This window comes from Grammomys surdaster, unplaced genomic scaffold (assembly GCF_004785775.1).
Source record: "Grammomys surdaster isolate TR1022 unplaced genomic scaffold, NIH_TR_1.0 125974, whole genome shotgun sequence".
In the NCBI taxonomy this organism is placed as follows: Eukaryota; Metazoa; Chordata; class Mammalia; order Rodentia; family Muridae; genus Grammomys; species Grammomys surdaster.
In genome coordinates, this window is record NW_021620791.1 from 457,932 (window position 1) to 483,184 (window position 25,253).

A 25,253-nucleotide genomic window follows, 5' to 3' on the forward strand; every position below is an offset into this window, starting at 1 on the left:
TCCTCCTCCTCTTCTTCCTCCTCTTCTTCCTCCTCCTCTTCCTCCTCCTTCTCTTCCTCCTCCTTCTCCTTCCTCCTCCTCCTCTTCCCCTTCTTCCTCCTCCTCTTCCTCCTCCTTCTCCTCTTCCTCCTCCTTCTCCTCTTCCTCCTCCTTTTCTTCCTCCTCCTCCTCTTCCTCCTTTCTCCTCTTCCTCCCCCCCACCCCTCCCATAACTCAGCTGGTCACCAAATCCCATCTACTCCACACTGCAGTGACACCGTTCTCTGCTGTCACCAGCACTGCACTATCGCAGGTCGGATCCCACCCTGGTGATCATCGACTCTCCACTGCAGGCCGCAGCTCCAAATGGCTTCTTCTAGGCCCCCTTCCCCTACTGAATTACAGCTCAGGTCACACTCCAAAGTTTATGAATATGCTCTAGGCCTTCAAGAAAAGGATGGAATCTTTAAGATAACACCTAAGCACATGGCCAAAGCACTGGGAAGGCTGAAGACCGAGGCACGAAAGTTCCAGGCCAGCCTTGGCTACATAGTGAGCACTGCCTCAAAATCAACCCACAAGCAGAAATGGTGAAGTCTCAAGCTAATAAAAAACCAGACACAAGGAAAGTGCTCTTAGCTGGCATTTACCAGTGCTTGTTACAGACCGTGCAGCTTCAGTGAGTCCGTGAGGTAACTTTAATTCCGCCCTCAGAAGTAGGCATTCCCCGCCTTCCTCCATCTAAGATGAACTGAGTCCATAATCTTATAAAGCCAGACAGTTGGCCATCACACCAGTCCAGGCTCATGTGGTCGACATCAGCCATAATCAGTTCTTCAGAATCAGAGCTGACTCAAGCCCCATTAGTCCCCTTGCCCTGCACTGTGCTCACAGCTCCCCTTGGCCTGGACTGTGCTCACAGCTCCCCTTGGGCTTCTCCCACACTGCTGCTCCTGCCACCCGGGGTGCTCTGAATGAGAATGGGCCATAAAGCTCACAGTTATTTGAAAGGATTGGACCTGTGGCCTTGCTGGAGTAGGCGTGGCCACTCTTTAGGAACTGTAGGAAGTATGTCACTGAGAGTGAGCTTTGAGGTTTCAGAAGTCTAAGGGAGGCCCAGTGTCTCTCTTCCTGCTGCCTGCCAAAACTTAGAATTCTCAGCTACCTCCAGTGCCATGTCTGCCTGCGTGCTGCCATGATCCCTGCCATGACGATAATGGACTAACCTCTGAAACTGTAAGGCAGCCCCAATTAAATGTTTGCCCTTATAAGAGTTGCTATGGTGGAGATACCTGTTCACAGCAGTAGAAACCCTAAGACATCACCAGACTATGTGACCGCTCCTATGCCTTTTAGCCAAGCTTTCTCTCTCTCTACCAACAAACACAAGAGCACATCTTCCTCACCCGATAAACAGGACACGGGGGAGCAAGACAACACAAAGAACTATGGACTACACAGACACAGGACTTCGGGACCATAAACTGATCTCAATGTGCAGCCCGAAATCACAAGGGATACTACGGAGGAGTGTGGACAAGGCACCGAGTTCTTGGTGGCCAGCTGCTAAGCACTCGTCCCTAAGATACTGAACAGGAGCATAGCCCCATTAAGGCCAGTTCTTCCCTGTGGTGGGTCTCCATGGTGTTCTGCTCACACTAGGCCATAGCCCTCAACAGCTGTGAGCCAGGCCCTGGCTACATGTATATTTTTCTCAACAGTGACTGCTGCAAGGAATGAGAGTCTCATTTTTGCTTTGTTTTTTTTGTTGTTTGTTTGTTTTTAAATCATCTTTATGATCCTTGTGCCAAGCAAGTGTCTGGCATATGTGAATAAAAGTAACACAGTCACTAGGCATGGTGGCACACACCTTTGATTCCAGCCCTCAGGAGGCAGAGGCAGGTAGATCTTTATGAACTGGAGGCCAGCCTGGTCTACAGAGTGATCGTGAGCCTCCTGCCTCAGGTTCCCAAGTGCTGATGTTCCAGGCCTCTACCAACAGCATTATGAAACGTTTTAATATTCATCCATGTCCTGTTGAATGAATACTTAGTCTTCATTTCCCAGATGGCTGAGTTTTCTCGTATTAACAGGACATTAAAAATTCTCGTGTCCACTTCTTAATCACTGTGAATAGAACAGTGATAGACATGGATGCACAAGTATCTCTGTGGCAGGCCAGCTCAGACTGCTTCAGGTAGGTGCTCAGGAATGCACAGCTACTACGTCATATGGCAGTTTTATTTTTGTTTTCTGTTTTGGAGTGTGTTTGAGTGTTTCTCTACATAGCCCTGACTGTCCTGAAACTCTCTGCAGATCAAGCTGGCTTCAAACTCACAGTCTATCTGCTTCTGCCTTTCAGGTGCTGGGATTGAAGGAGTACACACCTGGCCCCCAACTTGGGTTTTTCTGAACCCCACACTGACATCTGGGTGGCTGTGCTGGTCTAAATTCTCACCAGCCATGTATGGGATTCCTCCTTCCCTACACACCATGTGTGCTAACTTTACATTTTTATTTAAAGAAATCTTTTCTCCCTTAAAAGCTAACATAAAATAACCAGCTTGTCTGCAGGCTCATCTGTGCTGATGGATGCTCTCCCGGCTTACTCTCCTGGCTTACCTGGCACGGATCAGAGACGCACATGCTTTCCGCCGAGCCTCCATCTGTGCTTCTTCCCTCCGTGTTGCCAGACAGTTCTGCATCTTCTTTGGAGCCTCCTCGGCCTGCTGAGTAGTACAACCACTTGCTTCCACAGAAAGCAGTGCGCTCTCAGGCAAGGTTGTGGGGAAAGACAAAAGAGAGCCTGTTCCCGAGTGCACAGAAGAGTGACTGACAGCCTTGTCACTTGAGGCAGAACTCTTGTGTCCCTGAGGTGACACACCCAATGCTGGCAGGTCTGGCCCTGGATTCAGGTATGCCTCTGCCAATTTACACCAGCTCCAAGGGTTGAGAGGGTGCAGAGAAATCAGCTTTTGCAGGCAGAGAATCGTCTTCTCCAAGCTCTGCAGGCTGGAAAAGATGGCCAGGTGGAGATAGAGCACCGTGGTCAGATGGTCTGTGTTGGTTGCTTTGCTTTCCTGAGGAGAAAGAAAGCAAAAAACCTCAACTACATGTTTCCATATAAAACTGGGAGCACCCAAAGGCCAAGGCTGTCTATATTATAAACCAGAAGCATTTGTAAGTGCTACATGGGTCAAGTGAATTTAATCCTTCTAGATTTCCTGTTTCCAACCATATCCTGTGAGTTGTCCTCCACATGAAAACTATGGCTGGCACACACGTTCACACATGTGCACAGGGGGTCTCCTCCTGATCAGAAAACCTTTCAACATCTCCCTGAGAGCCATTATCTCTTGCCTAACCTGTCATATGGCAAATACTCTGTGGGTGGGGGAAAGGGTTCACTTTTTTCCAAGTTAGTCTACAGAGAGCAGATAGCAGAGAACAACTATCTTCAACCTGATATGAAATTTAAGGAAAGCCCAGCCTGCCCAGGTCACATTCCTGCACAGAACTAAACCGAGTGTCAAAGGTCAAACTACCCAATATTCAGCCCAGTTACTGGTGGAAGTGGATACCTGCTGAGTTCCTGAAAATTTCCATTCCTACCTGAACACTGAGAACACCTGGCTATACTCTTTCTATAGCTTAAGGTTTAGCCTTCCAGAAAGACCACTATAGTCTATACCAGCCCTGGATTCGACTCTGAATACAGCCACGTCTCCGAAGACGTATTGAATACAATATGTCTCCGAAGGCGTGGCTGTGGCTCGGTGAAATCTCTAAAGTCTGGCCATGCCCTTTGGAGGTGGCTCCACGTGTAAGGGTGCTTGCTGCTGAGCCCGACGACCTGAGCACTCATGTGATGGCAGGACAGACTGACCCCACCACTGCCTGCCAACCTCCACCTCTCCCTACCACAGTGCTCTGCCCTCTGTATTCCACCCCTCTACATAAATAAACGACACGTAAAAACATTGTTTCAATCATAACTTTTATTTCTAATAAGATCATGCCTGGATTATCCCTAGAAGCTACTCTTCTGTTGCTGCTATCTATAATGCACTGTTATTCAAAAGCACATTGCCACTGGGAAAGCAGGTATGTCAGTGTGAAGCAGGTGCTACACACAGATGGTAATCCCTCCCTTCTCCTGCTTAAAAAAAAAAAAAAAACAAAAACAGGCATACGTATCCATTCTGTAGCCTTGACTGGCTGGCCTGGCCTTGAACCGGTGATGCTCCTACCAGACTTCCCTCTGCTAGAGTTACAGACACGCAGCAGAATGCTGGCCTCTAGACTAGGATGCTGATAATATGATTAATAACCTAAAATTGACTGGAATGGCAAGTTAATAAACAAGGGTTTGATAGCATAGTTAATATGCCCCTCTTTGGACATTAAAATCCATTTAAACGTGTTTCAGGGATTTTCCCAGTACTGCAATAATAAACAGTGGAGACTAGAGATGATTCAGTGATTAAGTGTGGGACTGTGAAAAGGATAGCTTGTTTTCTGGTAGAGCACTGGCTAGAAATGGCCAGAGACCCTCCATTGATCCGTGCCTTTCAGTCACGTAGGGCAATGGCCCTACAGCTCCTCCACAGGTAGAGGGCGTGACTACAGGCCTCAACCTTAAGAGATTTCCGTATTAATGAGATACCTAAAGGCCAGAGGGCGTAGCCAATTAAGTATTCCTTCTCAGTCCCTCCTCCCTCCCGATTTAACTCAGGTCTGTCCTGAGAGAGGTGGGGAGTACAGCCAGATTTATCCACTTTCCACCATGACAATAAACCTTTAAAACCATGGACTTCCTCGTGTCTTTGGACCCCCCCCACCCCCCGCTGTGGGGAACAGTGGAGACTTTGACTAATGAGCCACCGCTGCCTAATCTCCCACTAGAAGACTTCTCTACATTCCCACCACGGAGGCCACCAATTCAACCAAGCTGAGCCAACCAAGCTGAGCCAACCAAGCGAGTGCCAGTAACCAAGAGTCTCTACCTGTAGGGCACTGTCGGAGCTTCCCTCCCCCTCATTCTTCTCAGCTATGGCCGGTCCAGCCCATATGCCCTCGTGTCTCTGTTCTTCTGTGTTCCCAGTGACATCTGGGAGCCCGAGGACATAGACCACTGGCTTCCCAGGTCAGCCTGGAGACCACCACTCAAAAGCTCTGCCCCCACGGGACTTCAGACTGGGATCTCCCCACACCCCAGCAGAGCCCCAGTGCCGAGTGGAGTGAACTCAGTCAAATTCCCATGCTTCTGCCTCCCTGAGCCACAGGAGACACGTGGGATCCACAACTCTGCCCAGCACTGCCCAACAGGACCCACGCCCACCCATGCATGAGCTAACAGCCCCTCAATTAAGAGCACTTGTTGTTCTTGCAGAGGCCCCAGATTTGGTTCCCAGCACCCACACTGGGCAACTTACAACAGCTCCAGGGAGATCCAGTGTCTCTGGGCTCCTCCAGCACCTGCACTCACACGGGCATACCCACACTTAGACCCACTCACATATACACACATAATTACAAATTAGAATATATCTTTGAAAAATCTAGAACAAAATCACTCAATTCTATCGCTCAGGGTATATATTCCTCATAAAAGTAGAACTTCTGAAAACAATATTTCTTAGCCCAGGAAAAATATTCCAAGAAAAGAATCACATCTAGCTTTCATCTATGCTTTCATCTCAATAACTACACTGCTGATTGTTTCCTTCTGTAATCCCGGCCCACCAATCCTGTTTCTAGTAGGAACTTTGTTTCCTGTCTCCTACAGGACAGTGTAGGAACACAAGCAACAGAGCCACTCACCAGGTCTGCTGCCATCTCCAGCGCCTCCTCATGCCTCCCAAGGTGAGCCAGACACCGAGCCTGGCCTTCCTGGACATCCCTTTTCATGGCAAAATTAGTAGATGGCAACTGTTTGGAGATACTGGAGTATTCCTGCAGTGCTTTCTGCAATTATTAAAAGAAAGAAGGGAAGGCATAAAGGGGGTGGGGAGAGGAAAGGACCCAGTGTAGAAATGACTTTTTCCTATGTAGAAAGTGGTAGTAAAACTGACCCCTACAATAACCTATGAGAGAACTAAGTGTTTCAACCAGTACTATGATGTTTTCCTAAAAAGTAGACACAGAATGGCTGCAGGTCATAATGTCTACAACTATGGTAAGTATCACGGTATTAGAGAGAGAACACTCTAGAAGCAAACAGAACAGGCTTTGAATCCTGGTTTTACTGGGACTTTGAGGTGTGTGTGTGTGTGTGTAGGGGGAGGGGAGGAGGGGGTGTAAATTTGCCATGTAGATTAATTAGGCTGGTCTTGAATTCACAGAAATCCACCTGCCTCTGCCTCCACCTCCCCAGTGTTGGGATTAAAGGTATATGGCACCAGGCCCAGCTATAAACCTTATTAATATTTGCCTGAAGATGAAATGAGACATGTATATGAAACAATCTGGCATCTAATTGTTCATTCTTCCCTTTCCGTGTATATTTTGAGGTATTCTGTTCCTGTGACCTGCTGGAGATTCACAGGGGAGTGGATATAAAACCTGGGAAAGCAGGCCTACAGGGATCTTCAAAGTACTCTTTGGTTGGAATTAAGAAAAAACAAAATGTAATATGGACCCTGTAAAAAAGGCCTAGACTTAGGGGTCTAAGATTATCTATAGGCCCCATCAAAGACTAAATCCGTCCCACAAAGCACACTGCTAACCTGGCACACACTGCTGTCTACATGCGCTACTGTTGATAAAACAAGAGCCCAGCTGAAGTGCCAGAGTCTGACACGTATTGATTCCCACCTCATATTCCTGTCGTCTGTAGGCCAGGTCCCCTCTGAATTTCTTGAGAGTGAGAACTTCGGTATCGTCACTACATTCTGTCTCCTCAAAAAACCACTAGAAATCAAGAAGAAAGCGTTTATGGTGGAGACTGAAGGCATGCTTTTCCACTTCACGGTCAAAAGCACTTTCCCACAATGCAATCATCTAAACCTCAAGGACACACTTCTTCAGGATGACTCAAGGCAAAGTGGTGGACAAGGACAGCTATATTTTGTTTTATAACACAGTGTCTCATAGACGCCCTCCATGTGCTGAGATTACAGACCCGTACGATCACATCAGACTAACTGCTGCGTGTTTGCACGTGCAGTAAATGTGTGTGCCTGTGTGGTGTGAGGGCCAGAGATCAATGCCCGTTGTCTCTAGCAGTCTCAATTGTTTTCTCAAGACAGGGTCTCTCACTGAACCTGAAGCTTACCAGTCAGCTAGACTGGAAACAGTAAGCCCCAAGGTACTCTTGTCTCTGCCTCCCAGCGCTGGCTGCCATACCCGTTTTTTTACATGAGTGCTAGGAATCTGAACTCAGGCCCTCATGCTGGGCACCAAGAACTTCACCCACTGAACCACCTCTCCAGCCACCAATAACAATCTTAATGACGGTTCAGATTTTTAAAAACACTTTTAATATATATTATATGTATGTGGGCACATCCATGCTACTGTGCACATGTGGAAGTCAGAGCATACACTGCGGGTTGGTTCTCTCCTTCTACCCTTTCGGTTCTGGTGATAGAACACGGGTCGTCAAACTCGGCTGCAGTTGACTTTACCTGCTGAGCCATCTCCTCAATGGCCCACTTTTATTAAAATTATCACAAATAGTGAGATGGCTCAGTGGGGAAAGGCATCTGTCACTAAGTCAGACAACCCAACTTTGATCTATGGGTCCCATGTGGTAGAAGGAAAGAACCAACACCTGCAATTTGTCCCCTGACTGCCACACAGCGCCATGACTCTCTCATCCACACACACAAATAAAGGAATGTGGTTTTTAAAAAAAAATTGCAATGATCACAAAGATAAACATGTTGATAACAAATTTGTTTAAAATAATAAAAGCACACGTCTCCGACCACAGTGAAGTTACTGGAAATGACAGTCACCTAGTGCAGTTCCAGTGACTCTTAAAGTGCTATCTGCTTTCTTTTAGAGCAATTGAGAGTGAATAGGGACTGACAACACTATGCACAAGACATAGGAAACTGGGATTATGGCGACGGTGCTACTCTGTAAACGATACAACGGCACACAGTGCACACAGAGCACAGGAAATTTTAACTGGACACAGGCTTCTGTGCATCCCAGACAAAGCTTTGGAGGATCTGAAGAGACATCTATAAGAAGACTTCCCTCTTCTAATTTAAACCCGCTGGACATAAAGTGAGATTGAAATATAACTACCAAGAAAGAATACAAATAAAACAAAACCAGCCAACCAACCAACCAACCAAAGGATTACAAAGCATTCTGCATGCCCGATTTTCCAGCCTCAAAGAAGCATCTCCTATTACCTTTTACAATAAAACTTGCCTGAGGCTGAAGAAAGTCTCTAAATTCTGTTAACTCAGTATAGTCAACACTCTAATGGTTTGGTTGCACTTCACTGAGTATCAAGGCTCATCATAAGCTTGCTAAATTAGTGTCTCTCCTTCTTGTGAGCCTTCGCAGTAGGAAAAACTTTGTTCTATTCTTCAAACACCGTGTCACTCAAGACGAGGTATTTGAGCCACCGTTAGGTTCGGCGCTCTGCAACCATCTACTCACATAATTAGCCATCCTAACTTCTTAATAATAACATATATACATCAATCCAATTTTCTATCTAACTAGGAAATGATGAAACAAAATGAGCTTGAAACTATTTTATTCTTCTAGGCAGCCAGCAGGCCTGCAAGGATGGACCACCTGGGCGGGGCTGGGGGCAGGGAGAGGGTGTATAATACTAGCCCGAGCCGGCCCGAAGTACATGTGGGTGGGGGTGGGGGACCGAGACAGACAACAGGAAGCTCGAAGAGTGAGGTGGCCGTGCTTGCTTGCAGGGTGGCTGGACAGTGACGGTGGCGGGCCTCGCCGAAGGCCAGCTCCGGTGCAGAGCGGCAAGAGGGCAGCCGTCTCACCTGCGGCTCGCAGAGCTTGGCGCCATAGGGGGAGGGCGGCTCAGGCAGGCGCTCCGGCCTCTGCTCGAACATCGAGTCCTCAAATTCTCCGCCCAGCACCCAGCATCCGGTCTCCATGGCGCGCGCGTGCAACCGGACCTCGAAAGGAGGCGACACCTAGAGCGACGCCCATCACCCAGCCTCCAAAGCACCAGACGGCAGCCAGGCACCGAGACAAGGTAGTGTCTAGAGAGGCCCCGGCGCGTGGCCCACACGGAAGCGGTGTGTTGTCAGCCGGCGCGTTGCATTCTGGGAGTGGTAGTCTTTCAGCGGCCGCGCAAACGGGATTTCATGGCAGAAATTGTTACCTGATTCTAGGGCTTCCTGAACCTCCCAACAAAGGTTTTGACTTCTCTGTGTCAGGAGCTGGATAGAGTACTTTTTCCCTGAGTACCTCGAAAAGTCAGGGTCGCTGGGGAGCTGGTTAACTTGGTAAGTACCAGTTTTAAGCCACTGAAAGTATTCTCATCCCCATTTTATTTTGCCTTTTATTTCTTCATTTTCTTTCCCAATAATAACTGCGAGAAGAGTACAGTTACTTCTGTTTTATAAAGGAGATAGTGGGCTAGAGGAGGTCCGGTAACTTGTTCAAAAGCCCAGCATCTCTGAAGAAGAGGCCAGAACTATTCACGCATTTATAAAAATTTAAATTTAAAGGCTCGATCAAGACTAGCAAGATTTTGAGACTTTCAAGAAACGTTTTGACTCTAGAAAGCAAAGGTCATGGATCAAACACTGGCTTGTGTTATGCAGCACTAATGTGAAGCTAGTGCTATTTTCCCTCACACTTGCTCCTCTTCCACCAGTTGCTTCCAGGAGTTTTCCTTCAGCACTATTTTCTACTCTATTTTCTATTTTCGACTTGTACAGGGCAACCTAAACCACCTCCTCGGGTTTCAAAATTCATCTGCTTATGACTCACAAAATGTGGAACTTAGCTGTGTATTAAATACCCTCATTGGAAGACTCCACTTAGGGAGCCTCCAGCAGTCTATTTTTAATACCTGGGGGCTTTGTTTTGTTTTCTCATTAGAAATGCAATACTTCTTATTAAGAAAAATTCAGATATTATAGAAAAGTATAAGAAAAGTCCATAATATCACCAAGGAAAAATTATGTCCTAAAAAGGGATATATTTCCCCTAATTCTGGTATGCCCTGTCTTAGAAGGCAAAACAGCATAGTACTGAGGACTGCAAGAGCCACATGTGTCTGGCTTTGTGACCTTGGCTCACTAGCTGTGCAGCCCAGTATGTGAAGTGAGTATTGACTAATATAAAGGACATAAAGCTTGTGAGGTGAGGGGGGTGACGGGAGTGACGTGGGTCTATTCAAAATCTCTCCTCTAGGAGCAGAGTAAGAGGAGAGCAAAGGCGGGCAAGTATCTTTATGAAAGATACTTGATCTCAGAATTTCTTCCCTCCTGCTCTGAGGCTGGCTAGCTCTAGCCTCCTGCCCAACAACTGAGCTAGAGCATTTGCTAAAATGGCAGCAGTTGTTTCAGGGCTGCAGGTGGTAAGTGATAGTTCTTTGCCCTTTCAACTCAAGATTCCAGGGCTCAGAAGTTTCCAACCTTTTGTCAAAAGAACCTCCTTGCTTGCTTTACTCCCACAGTCATGGCATATTTGTCTACAAAAAGAAAGCTATGTTTATTGACTAATAATTGCTTGCCTTTCATTTGGAAATTTGAACCCAGATCTTATATAAGAGCCAGTCCAGGCTTCCACCCAGCTTGAGTCTGCCAGCATTGCCTCCTATGCTAGGATCCCAGTTAAAAGTAAGAATGTAGCTATTAGGACCCTGGGAAGCCTGACAGATAGCAAACTGTAGTTAGAATAGGACTTTAAAAAAAAAATCCCCTATTGCAGTTGAGGAGCCAGGGTCTGGGAATCAGAGTTGCAAAACACAGCCTCACTTAATAAGCCTCAAGACAATAAACCAATAAAGTGAGAGGGCTTTAGACACTGTAACAGTTGAATCTACCCTGGAGCTTAGAAACTGCGGGTGTTAGTGTTTCTCAGCCTGCCTGGTGCTGCAGCCTTTTAATACAGTTCCTCATGTTGTGGCAACCCCCAACCATAACATTATTTTTGTTGCTATTACATAATATAATTTTGCTACTCTTTTTTTTTTAAAGATTTATTTATTTATTATATGTAAGTACACTGTAGCTGTCTTCAGACACCCATATGAGGGCATCAGATCTCATTGTAGATGGTTGTGAGCCACCATGTGGTTGCTGGGATTTGAACTCATGACCTCTAGAAGAGCAGTCAGTGCTCCTAACCGCTGAGCCATCTCACCAGCCCTAATTTTGCTACTCTTATGAACTGTAATGTAAATATTTATGGAGATACAGGTTTGCCAAAGGGGTTGTTACCCTCAACCACAGGTTGAGAACCACTGTGTTAGAGTAAATGGGATTTCTACAGCTAAAAAACTGAGTGGCTGATTTTAAAAAATCTGTTTCTATAGCTCAAGAGCTATAAAAATCTTATTTTTTATTAAGGTTGCTGTTTGAGTTGCCCATCACAAGGCAGTGGCCACCTTTACAGGCAACACTCCTTGCTGCTCTGTTCCCCCACTGTGGCATTCCCACACACTGTAGGCAAGGAGGTTAGACACTGTCTTTTTCAGGCTAAACCTAGCTCCCAGATAGGCCTTGGCCAGAGCAACTTAATCAATGCCTGTTCAATGAATGGGTGATTGTAAAGGACGGCCCCAAGGAAGGCAGGCAGAGTACTTCTCAGGTGGCTCACATGTTGGTGTCCTGCCTGTGATCTGGGGAGGGTAAAGCCAATGTTTCCCTGTGGAAGTGTCTCCCCAGTCTAGGCCATGAGCCTACCCTTCCTGCAACCCATGAGCTTAGATGAACCCTGTTCTCCAGCCAACTCTTCTTAGCAAGCCTACCACAGTCTGCCCTTAGTCTCTCCCTCCTCTTGCAATCCTCCTTGTCCTAACCAAGTACCAACTCACCATTCCTTTATCAGAAAGCCACTCTACCCCCAGTGTCTTTTATCTGTTTGACTGATTCCCAGAATCCTTTGCTGACCTCCTTTCCCCTTAGCCTGGTTTCTATGGCTCTTGTCTAGGTTCACACACCACCATGTGCAGGGCACTTTGCATTTCCAGGGGCTGGGGTTGAGGCTAAATATTTTTTAGGGGAGTCTAATGCTCATTTTGCCAGTCACTCACAGTAGACCATGAGCTCATTTAAACTGGACTAGGTCACTCACCTCTATGTGAGCAGTGTCCAGTATCCAGTCATCCCTGACTCCTGTTGAATGGATTAATCTAAACTAGGCTTGCCACACTGTATTCATGCATGGATTCTCTGCATCATCTGTACCTCTGAGGGCCTGTGGGTGTAGCCCTGTGCTCATGCAGAGAGCATACTAAAGTAGGGAAGACAGAAGATAAACATGGACACCATCAGGTTACTTAGTCACATATCTTGATACTGTGTTGCTGTCAAGTTTTGAAGGTAAGATGTATCCCACAGCTCATGCTCAGCTGTAATGCTCAGTCCTCAGCTTGTCTGGAAGGCTGCAGAGCCTTTAGGAAGTGGGGACTGACTGGAGCAAGTAGTCTACTAAGGCAGGCCTCTGAACAAAGTATCTGTTTTTGGTCCCTGCCCAAGCTCTGCCTCCTGATCTCTCAAGATGTAAAAACCACACTCCAGCCCAAGCTTCAGACATGTCTGCTGTATGGTACCCTTGCTATAACAAACTGAAATCCCTCTGAGACCATGAGCCCAAATAACAAATTACTTCCTTGTTTCTGCCACACTGACCAGAAAGTAACTACGCTGGGATGGACATTACTGGAGTTACCGATCAAAAAATGCCCTCTATGATAAAACCGTCTCTTTTCCTTTCCTGACCCAAGCAGCTTTCCTTTGAGCTCTATAAAGTTGTATAAATATTTTTTCGTTAAAATTTAAAAAAAATACATTTATCGATTTATTTGAGTGAGGAGCAAATGCCACAGGGCACATATGGTAGTAGAAAACAACTTATGTGAGTTAGATCCTTCTTCCACTGCATGGCTCCCAGGAATCAAAGGAGATTACTCGGGTAATCTGGCTTGGTTGCCAATGCCTTAATCCAATGAGCCATCTTGCTGGCCTTTCTGTATGCTTCTTTTGCTAAAAACTGTCCTTTCTACTTCTAGCATGAGTGTTATCCCACTAATTCTCATGAATAATATATCAACATATATTTCTCATATTCTGCAGATTTTTTATAGCTGTTCATTGATACAACTGAAATCTGTGTTTATCTGTTGTAAGAAAAGTCCTGTTGTCAGAATGGAGCATACAGTGGTAAATTAGTTATGATCCCGGAGAGATGGCTCAGCCATTCAGAACACTTACTGTTCTTGTAGAGGACTAGAGTTCATTCCCAGCACCCACATCAGACAGCTCACAGCCACCTGTAACTCTAGCTCCCGGGTGTCTGGTCCTCTTTTCTGGCCTCTTCTGTATTTGCACACAAAGTATGTACACTGACAAACACAAAAATGAAAAGTATCTATATTTTTAAAAGATACTTGCTCTTGTGGAAGTTCTATTTTTAAGGGGAGACAAAGAATATTTAGTCCATTTTCTCAGTGTACAGAGCTACCTCCTAGATTGAGAAAATGCAAAGAAGTCCTCAAATTATTAGGTATGTCTGTTCTAACCTGCCATGGGGCTGCTGAAGGACTTATAAAAATATCCATTTACTTTGTATAACCTGGAATTTTGACTAAAAGGCAGTGGGCATTGTTTGAAAGCACTGCAAAGCAAAACAAAAACAAACAAACAAAAATCCCCAATCTAGTAATCTTCAAAATCTTGAGTCAAAACAAGTCAAAGACAAAGTCAAAATAAAAGCATATCACAAAGGCCTGAGAGGAAAGAATAGGAGAGATTCTTTGAAAATTAAAAAGTTCTTGTGCTTTTCGGAGAATTTAGAAAGCTATGCATATTCTCAGAGCAAGATGTGTATGCAGAAAAGACACAGGAAGATACTTAGCTGTTAGTCTGCATTGTTCCTGGCTTATTCCAAGCCTGGTTGACTGTCAGAATGTTCAACATGCTCAAAGTCTGAGATATTTTTGGCCTTTTATTTCCCTCTTTATTTCCTCTTTTTTTAATTTTAAAATAAATTGTTTATTTTAAACATTATTATATAAAAACACATTGCCAAAAATGTCCCCTTTATGTTTTTTCTTCCCTTTTTTTTTTTTAATCATTAGAAAGCTGGTAGGTCTGATAAACTGGGCAAAGTTGCAACTTACCACATCATCAAACAAAAATGACTTGTTTTTGTACATCAGCAATGGTCAATTCAAAAAATAAAGTAATTCCAAGGCTAGAAAGATGACTTAACAGTTAGAATCCTGTACTGCTCCTGTAGAGGATTCAAGCTGAGTTAGGCTCACAGACTCTACACACACACACACACACACGCACACACACACACAAATAAAAATAATTAAAATGGAAAGCAATTCCATTAATATCAAGATCTAACAGAATAAAATATATAGGAATATATATAATATATAAATATATATATAAATAATATATAAAATATATAGGACTATATAGTCTTGCACACTGAAACATTCCTAAAAGAACTGAAGTAAGACCAAATACACAGAATGACAAATACCCTATTTGTAGACAGGAAGCCAACATCATTAACATGTTACTGCCACCCAAAGAAATCTACAGAATCGACATACTCTCTATCAAATGTTCAACAGTCTGTTTTAAAATGAAAAAGCCAATCCTCAAATTTACATGGAATTGGAAAGGGTGCTAAACAGAACTGCAACCTGCAAAGAAAAAAATTAAATTTTTGTATTTGCAAGGGTAGGGGTTGGGGGGAGGTTAAGGGGTGGGGGTTATATACAGAGGTCAAAGAACAACATGTAAAAGTTGGTTCTCTCTTTACACCATGTGGTCCTGGGGATCAAGCTCAGGTAGTCAGGACTGGCAGTAAGTTCCTTTATCCACTGAGCCATGTCACAGGCCCCCAAAGACAATCTTTAAAAACAATTGTAAGACTCATACTCTTGATTTCAAAACTCATTACAAATCTACAAGAATCTAATTGATACAGAGCTAGCTTAGGACAGAAATATATACCAGTAGGATAGAATTAAGAATCCAGAAAATAAGCCTTTAAGAATATAACCACTTTCAGGGCAGTAGTGGCACACACCTTTAATCCCAGCATTTGGGAGGCAGAGACAGGAGAATCTCTGTGAGTTCCAGGCTAGCAGAGTCTACAGAGTAAGTTCTAGGACAGTCAGGGCTTCACAGAGAAATCCATCTCAAAAAAAATTAATTTTTGACAAGAGTACAAAGTTGGCTCGCTGAGGGGGAATAGTTGCTTTAATAGGTGGTTCTGAAACAACTAGATTATCATCTACAAAAGAAAAAAATTATAAATAGTCAGGAGAACTGGATATCCACACGTATAAGAATTAAATTAGATTCTTATCTCTCATCCAGCAAGCATGTACAAGCACACATGAAGACAGACAGACAGACAGACATACACACACACACTCACAAATTCAGGTTTATCAAGGACCTTAATGTGGGGCAGGGGAGATGGATCCATTGACAGACTGCTTCCCAAGCATTAGTTCCTAAGCTGACCTCTAGCACTAGGACCTACATGGAGGAAGGAGAGAATCGACACTCGCAAGTTGTCCTTTGACCTCATGTACACTATAGCTTATGCATGCATGCACTCACAAATTAAATATGTATGGAAAGTTTTGAAAAAAATTAAACATGGGAGAGGGATTGAGGAGGATGCCTACAAACACATACAATACATAAAAAATGCACACATGTGCTGACGAGATGGCTCAGCATTTAAGAGAATTGACTGCTCTTCCAGAGGTCCTGAGTTCAATTCCCAGCAACCACATGGTGGCTCACAACCATCTCTAATGGGATCTGATGCCCTCTTTTGGTGTGTCTGAAGCCAGCTACAGTGTACTCATATACAGTAAGTAAATTTTTTAAAAAATGCACACATACACACAAAAGATATAGTAAAACTCTGAGACTGTAGAAACAAATTTAAGATAGATGAATAGGCACAAACTTTTTGAAGAGAACTCCAGTAGCAACTGAGTCTGGTGGCACATGCCTGTAATCTCAGCACTCAGTACACAAGAAGCAGGTGGATCTCTGTGAGTTCAAGGCCAGCCTGGTCTACAAATTGAGTTCTAAAACAGTTAGGGTTATACAAAGAAAACCTGTCTCAAAACAACTCCAGTTGCTAAGGGCATAATCTCAAGAACCGACAGATGGGTTGCATGAAGATATAAAAGCTTCTGCACAACACAAGCCAGTAGCAAAATTCGAGACAGCCCACAGAATGGGAGAGAGCCTTTGCCAGTCATACATCTGACAGAATTCGTACCTAGAATCTATAGATTCTAAACATGAAACATACATCTTTACTCATCAGATAAACAGATTCCATTTCATCTTTGCTGAAAAGACTATGATCACTAAAACAAGTGTTTAATTGAGTGGTTAGGAGCACCGGCTATCATCAAGAACCTGGGTTTGATTCTCAGCACATAACTGTCTGTATGACAGCAGACAACTGTCTGTAATTCCAGTCCCAGGATATTAGCCTCCAGGGGCACCAGTGCATTTACACAATAGCTCTTGCTACCCTGAAACTCGCATTATAGACCAGGCTGGCCTCCAACTCAGATCTGCCTGCCTCTGCCTCCTGAGTGCTGGGATTAAATGTGTGTGGCACCAAGCCCAGTTCACCCATACATTTAAGGAGAAAAAAATAAAATAAAATAAATAAATAAATAAATCTTTAAAAAGGGGGCTAGAGAGATGGCTCAGCAGTTAAGAGCACTGACTGCTCTTCCAGAGGTCCTGAGTTCAAATCCCAGCAACCACATGGTGGCTCACAACCATCCATAATGAGATTGGATGCCCTCTTCTGGTGTGTCCGAAGGCAGTGACAGTGTAACATTGTACTCATAAATAAAATAAATAAATAAATAAATCTTTAAGGAGAAAAAAAAAAGAGCAACTGAGGAAGATGCCTGCAGTATACACATACACAAATAATTTTTCAAAAGGAAAACAACATATGCTTCAGAGCATGCTGGGGAAAAGGACCCTTTCTATACTGCTGTGGTGGGAATATAAATCAGGGCAGGCACTCTGGAAATCATTAGGGAAATTCCTTAAAATCCTGAACTGTACAGTCTGCTGGATGGTTAGTGGGCACAAGTATTTACTGTACACGGGTGACAACCCAAGCATGTTTCCTGGATTCTACAAACGTGGCAGGAATGAACCAACTCCTAGGAGTTGTCCTTTGACCTCCACATATATATGCCATGGCAAATGTATGCCTGCACAGATACATGCATGGCAAATGCATACACACATACACACACACACATGGAAGGAAAGAGAGAGGTTAATTTTAAAAAATATAGTAAGTACCATAAATCATTCTTAGATATAAACCTAGAGCAATCTAAGTCAACATATTACAGAACACCAATGCTTATTGCTGCTCCATTCACAACAGCCACGTCATGCAACCGGCCTAGATGGCCATCAACAGATGAACCATTAAAAGTGTGGCAGAGATACTGAGCTGTAGAAGAAGAATGAAGTTCTGTCATTTCCGGGAAAATGAATAAACATGTTAGGTAAAAGAAGCTAGGCTTGAGCAAACATCGCATGTTTCTCTCATAAGCAGAGTCTAGTTTTAAACACAAATACATACAGCATAAAAGTAGAGGGGGACTACAAGTGAGAAGGAAGAGATCTACAGGGAAAGGAAAGGGGGAACAAGATGTGAAGTGTAGGCTTCAATATACATGTGAGATGAAAAGAGAAAATGGGTCGTCTGTGGGAAGGGGTCCAGCAATGGTGGGGAGGAAGTATGAATGGAGGACAGATATCAGCAAGGGATAATATTATACTATGGAAATGTCATAATGGGGCTAGCAAGAGGATTCAACTGGAAACGGCGCTTGTGCCAAGCCTGATGAGCAGACTTCAACCTTTGGGACCCACAGAGTGGAAGGAAAGAACTGATTCCCAAAAGGAATGTGTGCACTAAACAAGAAGAGATAATCACATTAAAATCCATTATTTTTTAAGCTAAAGTTTGTAAGAAAAAAAATGAAGTTGGACATCTTATTTCATACCATTTATAAAACTAAGCAGAAATGACTTAAGAACCTAAATAGAAGACCCAAAATCTCAAAACACTTAAGAAAAATATAGAGATTGACACTGCTTTTTAAATGTGATGTTAAAAGCATAAGCAATAATAAAAATTGAAAATTCAACTCATAAAAATGTTAAATTTGTGTATTAACCAATAAGGTGAAAATATAACCAACACAATGGGAAAATTATAGCCAATTCTCATTGTTCTCAGTAGTTATGTTCCACAAAACACACTGTGGTGGCACACTTCTTTAATCCCTGCAGTAGAAAGGTAGAGGCAGGCAGATTTTTGAGTTTGAGGCCAGCTGAGTGAGTTCCAGAACAGCTGGGGCTACATATAAAAACCCTGTCTCAAAAACAGAAAGAAACTAAGAAAAAAAGAAAGAAAGAAAAGAAAACTAAGGGAAAGAAAGAAAAAGAAATCCTGAACAGAGGCTGGAGTATATAGTGCTGTCATAGAAAACTTGAGCTCAGTTTCCAGTGTTCACAACTGCCTATAATTCCAGCTCCAGGAAATGTAATGTCTCTGACCCCCTAGGGCACCTGCACTCGTGTGTACAGACCCATATAGAGACATACACACATATAATAAAAATCTAATAAAATAAATCCTGAAAATACTGAACATGTGATGATACATGCCTTTAATCCAAAACTTGAGAAACAGGAGCAAGGAGGACGAAGAATTCAAGTCTTCCTTAGGTATGTGGTACCTGCCTGGGTTACATAAGACACAGTTTCAGAAAACAAACCAGAAGAAACAAAATACAAGCCTCTGGCCATTCCGTATTTTTATCAATTAATCCCTAAACTTGCTTTATGCATTTCTGTTTAAAGGCACCTTAGTTAACATGCACTATTAATTAACTAACACTGAATTAATGGCCAGCAGCACAGTAGCTTTACTGGAATTAAGCTTAGCTAGCATGCATTTCTCCACATGGCACAAGGCAGACTCACTGCATCTACTAGGCAGCATTCTAGCCTTACATTTAAAATAGACAATGAAACTGCCAAGGGGGAAAAGGCACAAAAATACTAAACATAACAGTACACTAGAAAAAAAAGGCTGTTTCTTTGCATTAGGAGAGGTGAGCGCCACCTAGTTGACCTCAGCTGGGAATGTGCTCAGACAGCACAGATGTCTTGCTATTCTGTGCACGTAGAGGAATAGCCACAAGCATGCATCAAGTATTAAATTGGGGTTTGCAAATAAATTCTAATGAGTAGGAGCATTTGCATTACAGAATCCACAGATAATGAGGACTGACTATATTTACAAACTGTCTCAGATACGACTGTAACACCAGATTATACGAAACACTTCTAGTTCTCAACAACAAAGGAATAACTCAATTAAAAACCAGGCAAAGGACCGGAATAGGCACTAACCAAAAAAGGTATACAAATAGTTACCACCATATGAAAAGATGATGTCATTATAAAAATGCCAATCAAAACCACAATGATATACTTGACATCTAAGATGGCTATCATTTTGTTCCCTACCTTATGTTGACTATACAATACTTTTAATGACTGAAAGTAAAGGGTACAGGAAAAAATGTGAAATAAATCGAACTCTTTTACATTGCTGGTGATGTGTGAGATGAGATTCTATGGGAAGCATTTTTGGCACTGTAAATGAGTTGGTGATTTCTCAGAAACTTATGATATATGTTACAACATGGATGACCTTGAAAACATTGTGCCAAGTGAAATAAGGCAGACACAGAAGGAAAGCCTATGTGGTTCCACTCACTTGAAATGATCAGGAGTAGACAAATTCATAGACCAGGAAGTAGACCAGAGGTTACCAGGAGCCAGGGATGTGGAATTATTGCTTAATGGTTACAGATTTTTGTACAGGGTGATGAAAAAGTTTTGGAAATTGCAGTGATGGTTGTGTAACACTGTGAATATAATTTAGTGCCATTAAACTGCACACATAAAATTATAACAGCAACTTCTATCTACATCTTACCAGTTTCTTTATAAAGCTGGCTCAGTAGAAAAAATATCACTCAGAAGTGCTCATTATTGCTAACTTTTATTTTGTATTCAAAGACATAGTCAACCAGGAAAGAAAATCTCTTTTCCACTGTCAAATAAATTTATTTAAAAGCTAGCAAACATCAGAGCAGACTTTCATCCAGCCTACCAGAGAGATGGGAAAATCATGAAGTAATTTGCAGCTATACAAAGTTAGCATAGCAGAAAGGAAACGTAACGTAAATATATTCAAATCCTTCGTCTCCAATCCTTGACATTTCAAGGATTGGATCTTGAGAACATTAAAATTACTGTCAAATAAAACTCAGACCACATTATCCATGGTTTTAAAAAGGGAGCAATTTAATCATTATAATACAGAGTACTTTAAGTTTTTAAATGTGTAAAAGAAAAACAGCTTAGTGCATTCAATTGTTACAGTCTTTACATCACTTCTTTTTTTAAAAAAAGTTAACAGTAGTATGAAAAAAGCCACCCACAAAGCCAGCTGTCTGAGTGAAGAAATCAGCAAATTGCAGCATTTGGGAATTGCTAATAAAGCTATAGTTAAAAAATAAAAAGTTTATAAAAATGAAAGCAGCATGCATATTCAAGGCTTTTTCATAACATTTCTCATTAGCTGACAAACATTTAACCAAGAGCTTAGTATTTATTATTCATTAAGTTAGAAAAAAATGAACTGGCCAAACCCACTATGTGTGATCATCCAAAAAGAAATTTTTAAGTCCAAATCTAGTAAAACTGAAAATTTGTTCTGTGAGGAAAGCAGTTTGAAAAATGGTCCTATGATCACAGCAGAAAGGGTCCTTCCCGACAGGAACGTCAGCACCAGTCTAGCACAGTCAGTAGGGACTCTGTCTTCTGCTGCAGCAGTTTCCATCAACAAGCCCCAATTCTTACACAACAAGGTCATTTTTAACTTGTTAGGTTCCGAATTATTTTTCTCTGTTCATTGAAATTGTTACACAAGGTAGAATTTCATGAAAAGATAACTCCTGCAAAATCTGACCTGAGCCTGTTTGGCATTCCTGATTCCCAGCCCGTGAGAACACACTACATGTATTTTACTGTGGACTCTGTTTCACATGTTTGGAACAGTACTTAGAGTTTCTGTCTACTAAGTTCTTTTTCCCTTTGGGGTAGTATCTTCAGTTTAGTAAAAAGCAAATCGGATTCTGACAAAGAGAAGTCACACAAGTGCTGCAAGTGGAAACAATGGTTTCTGAGTGTTCAGAGGAGGGTCTAGTCATGAGGCAGCCAGCCACAGGTCTTCCTGTCCTAGCATAGCAGGTACAGACACACTGCAAACTGTGTAAGCCCATATACAACTTTTAATTTTGGTGTAGGACCTGATCAATAAGACACAAAGTAAAGTAGAGTTTGGTTCTCCTTTCCCATTTTTAACAACTTTTACTCTGTAAAATGTTTGGTCACTCAAAGCTGTAAGCTTAATCACATGTCAAAGAATACAGGTGATACAGCCCATCTTACACAGCTGTAAGCTAGACTAGATGTGAGGACAAGCTCTAGTGGTCATTAACCCCTTAGAAAGTCAAAGATTCACAAGGTTTCCATCCTGTCAGAATAAAAATGTACTGTATTAAAATTTCACTTTTTACAGGTTTGTTTGTTTTAATTAGCACTCTATTTACATTGCAGAACTTCCCCGACTGCAGCAGTTTGACTTTGGCACAACATCAAGTTCCATTTCTTTTGGACATTGGATTCTGTTTTGAGAGTATGTATGCCCCAAAGCATTTTCAGTGTCATCAAGGATTGGTTGGGCCCATTCACAGTAATTCAGATATCTTGAGTTGAAGAACTTATTCTCCTTCAGAATTTTAAGTAGCTATAAAAGAAAAACAGACAAACAAAACCCTGAAACTTTAAAGACAACCACATTTTAATTTTTGCTTTTAGAATAAAGTAATAACCAGTTAGCCACAAATGCATTCTGCATTCTCTTTAGCAGTGAGATCACTTACCACACACACCTCACAGTGCAGTTTGTGTAAACCATGTGTATGTTCCTCATGTGCCACATTTGCTTTTAGACATACGCCTTTCTGTAATCATTTATAAAATTATTAGTAGGAAGATATTTCATTGTCAGTATTTGTAACATGAAATCTAACAATCTATAGTATTTCTGCTTGTATACAAGACTAACTTGTGCAAAATTATAATTACTTTGTATTCTGCAGTATCTTTTTTATCATATTCCTTTGTATATTCATCAAGTTTATATTAAACAATGAGTTCTGGGTTGTAAAAGAGGAATTACTTTTATACCTATCTTCTGTGGCTTAGCCTAGTTACAATATTTTAGGAAGGTTTGGGTAGATATTTTTGTAAGCTAAATCATATTTAAATAAAACTTTTAAGAGGAAACCTATGCTGAATAATTTTGTGAGAATTTTTGTTAAATGAATTATAACATGCTAATTGATGTGTTTTATAATTTTTCATTTCCAAGTACTTCTTAAATTGTATATATGAGCTATATGCTATGCATAGGTTCATGGAGGGTGCGCATGCATGCACGTTTGCCAGCCACTGGTAGGTGTATGTGTGGGCGGGGAGCGTTCCTCAGCTGCTTTTTGCCTTAGTTTCAGAGACAAGCCAGCAAAGCTCTGATGCAGCTAAGCTGGCTGGCCAGTGAGCTCCAGGTGTACACTTCTCTCTACCCTCTCTCCTCAGTGCTGGGGTTACTAGCACTGTGCCCATAGAATGGGTACTGGGGTCTAAACTCAGGCAAACGCTTTATCTACTGAACTACTTTCTCAACCCTGGCTTCTTTGTGTTTTAAAAGCAAAGGACACATATTCTACATACAATTTAAACTCTTAAAACCAGACTTACGCGAATTTTATGACCATAATCAGTATCTGTAACCATGTTATTATATAAAAGTCAGATCCAAGTAAACAGTATGGAAAATTCACCTAATTTTAGACGATTACAACTCCCCATAAAATGACTGCAAAGGCTGCAACAACAACTCGCTGCAGCAACACATTTGTTGATTTAATCTTGGCGGAAGACATGTTCTTGTATTTAGCAATTAAAAAAAAAGCCTGCTACAAATATTTTATGCATCTGGGTCAGAACAAAGCCTGTGGTGAAGTCTCTGACATGAGGAGGTGGAGGGCTAGATTTCAGGATAATGCTACAAAACTCTTGAGCATCTTGTGACTTAAAATGATGACATGGTATTCTCTGACCTGCAATGACTTAGACTGTTGATGTAAATAAGTGACACTTGAGTCCATCTGATTTCTGTCTTAGGGATGTTGGCAAGAAGAAACTAGAAAAGGAACTGTTAATAAGTGAAACTAGTATGTAGCCTTTATTAAGGTATAAATAATTGCTAGAATAAACAAGCCAGGAAGATGCCTCCTGAGGATTAAGAAAATAGTGTGTAGAATAAAAGAGCACGCATGTAGGTTAGAGAGGAAAGAAGCCAAGGAAATAAGTACCTACATGCATATACAAAATAATAATGGGAGTCTATGCCCCTTCCTCACTCAGTTATTGAAAACACAATAGCTGTTGCTGACTAGATGCTATTTGAGCTACAGAGAGACAAACATAGGCATTTCATGACAGCTAAACTGTTTTCGAAACAAAGAACAGAAAAGAATAAAACCATGTTCCTGAATTCCAAAAGAATTAAGAATTGAAGTGCTGGGCTGAGAACATGGCTTAGTGGTAGAGTGCTTGCCTGGCATAAACAATCCCCTAACTCACTCCCCAGTGTTCGAACTTACATACAAAGAACTGAAGACCTACTAACTTCAGGTGACTATCTGCAACTACAGTAAATTTTTAATTTAATCTACAAGCTATTAAGGAGCACACCAAAACTTTTAGATTTAAACTATATTCATTTGCACTATGAAAATTTTATATTGTTTTAAGAGAGGATTTTGCTATGTAGCACAGGCTAGCCACAAACTTGAAATCCTCCTGCCTCAGTTTCTTAATGTTAGGATTATGGGAATATGAAGCCACATCCAGCAGGAAAATTTTTTTTTAACCAAACATAGTACTTATACTATAAGAAGTTTGTCTTATCCTAAAGAGCAACAGATATTTTAGGTGACTGAGTTAATTTATATCAACTATTGAATCTGTAATCTACCTTTTGATTTATGACAAAAAAAATTGCATTGTAGTTACTCAAAGACAGATGCCACCTAAGCACTGGTGAGTTAATACAGGACCTAGAATAGGCCTTTGTCTTTTAACAGAAAATGATACTGAATGCAAAATGCATCTTAAACTCTAGCAAAAGTCTGATGACATTTTGGGAAACAACAATGGAGAAAAAAGCATCTATTTTTATTTCTGTTTCTTCAAACCCATCAGTATACTTGCCCTTATTTTTAGTTTTGTTTTTTTAATTGTTTCCTTAGACAAAATTGTTTCCATAGACAAAGATGAAACATTGGTAGAGAGAAGGCTACATGAAACACCTTTTAGTTACCATTATTGTTTGTTTTCTGTTTCCCTTCTTCCTTTTCTTTAAAACAAACTAAAGTGTTTTATATGGAAAATAAATAAGTAAAGGGACATTAGAACAGTAAACCCTATATAATAATCAAGCTACACATCATAATAATACATGTCATGACTAGTGGTACCTGGTCCTCTTATTAGGAAAAAAAGTTTTAAAAAATTAATAAAAGTGAAGATAAGGGGTAGGGAGACGGCTCAAGTCTCTAAAGTGCTTGCATAAAAACACGCAAACCTGAGTTCAGATCCAAGACCCCTCATAAGAGCCAGGCACAGCAGTGCACACCGATATCCCTACTGAAGATATAGAAATAGATGGATCCTTGGAGCTTTTGGAGTTCCCTGGCCACCTAGTATTGCTAAATCAGTGAGCTCCAGATACAGAGAGATGCTGTTCCAAAAAATATGGCAGAGGGCAATAGAGGAAGACAGTATCAGCCTCTGGCCTACACATGCCTACACACACACACACACACACACACACACACAAAC

At 42.0% G+C, this 25,253-nt stretch overlaps 2 protein-coding genes and 1 long non-coding RNA gene across 3 annotated transcripts in view; 1 reads left to right on the plus strand and 2 right to left on the minus strand.

Annotated features, from left to right (window-relative positions):
• Positions 1-9,167, minus strand: part of LOC114609528 (uncharacterized protein C8orf76 homolog) — a 13,833-nt gene extending 4,666 nt beyond the window's left edge. The window contains exons 1-4 of the mRNA XM_028753887.1: positions 8,955-9,167; positions 6,796-6,891; positions 5,803-5,946; positions 2,602-3,059 (exon numbers count right to left, since the gene is read on the minus strand). Coding sequence (XP_028609720.1) covers positions 2,602-3,059; positions 5,803-5,946; positions 6,796-6,891; positions 8,955-9,071 — 815 coding nt within the window. The 5' untranslated portion in view covers positions 9,072-9,167. The remainder of the gene's footprint in view (positions 1-2,601; positions 3,060-5,802; positions 5,947-6,795; positions 6,892-8,954) is intronic.
• Positions 8,920-22,229, plus strand: LOC114609529. Its single transcript, XR_003709544.1, has 3 exons — positions 8,920-9,172; positions 9,312-9,425; positions 21,903-22,229. It is a non-coding gene; the product is annotated as an uncharacterized LOC114609529 (long non-coding RNA).
• The window catches only part of Zhx1 (zinc fingers and homeoboxes 1), a 27,429-nt gene continuing 22,738 nt past the window's right edge, over positions 20,563-25,253 (minus strand). Inside the window, exon 4 of the mRNA XM_028753886.1 lies at positions 20,563-22,092. The gene's annotated coding sequence lies outside the window, so the exon portion shown is untranslated. The remainder of the gene's footprint in view (positions 22,093-25,253) is intronic.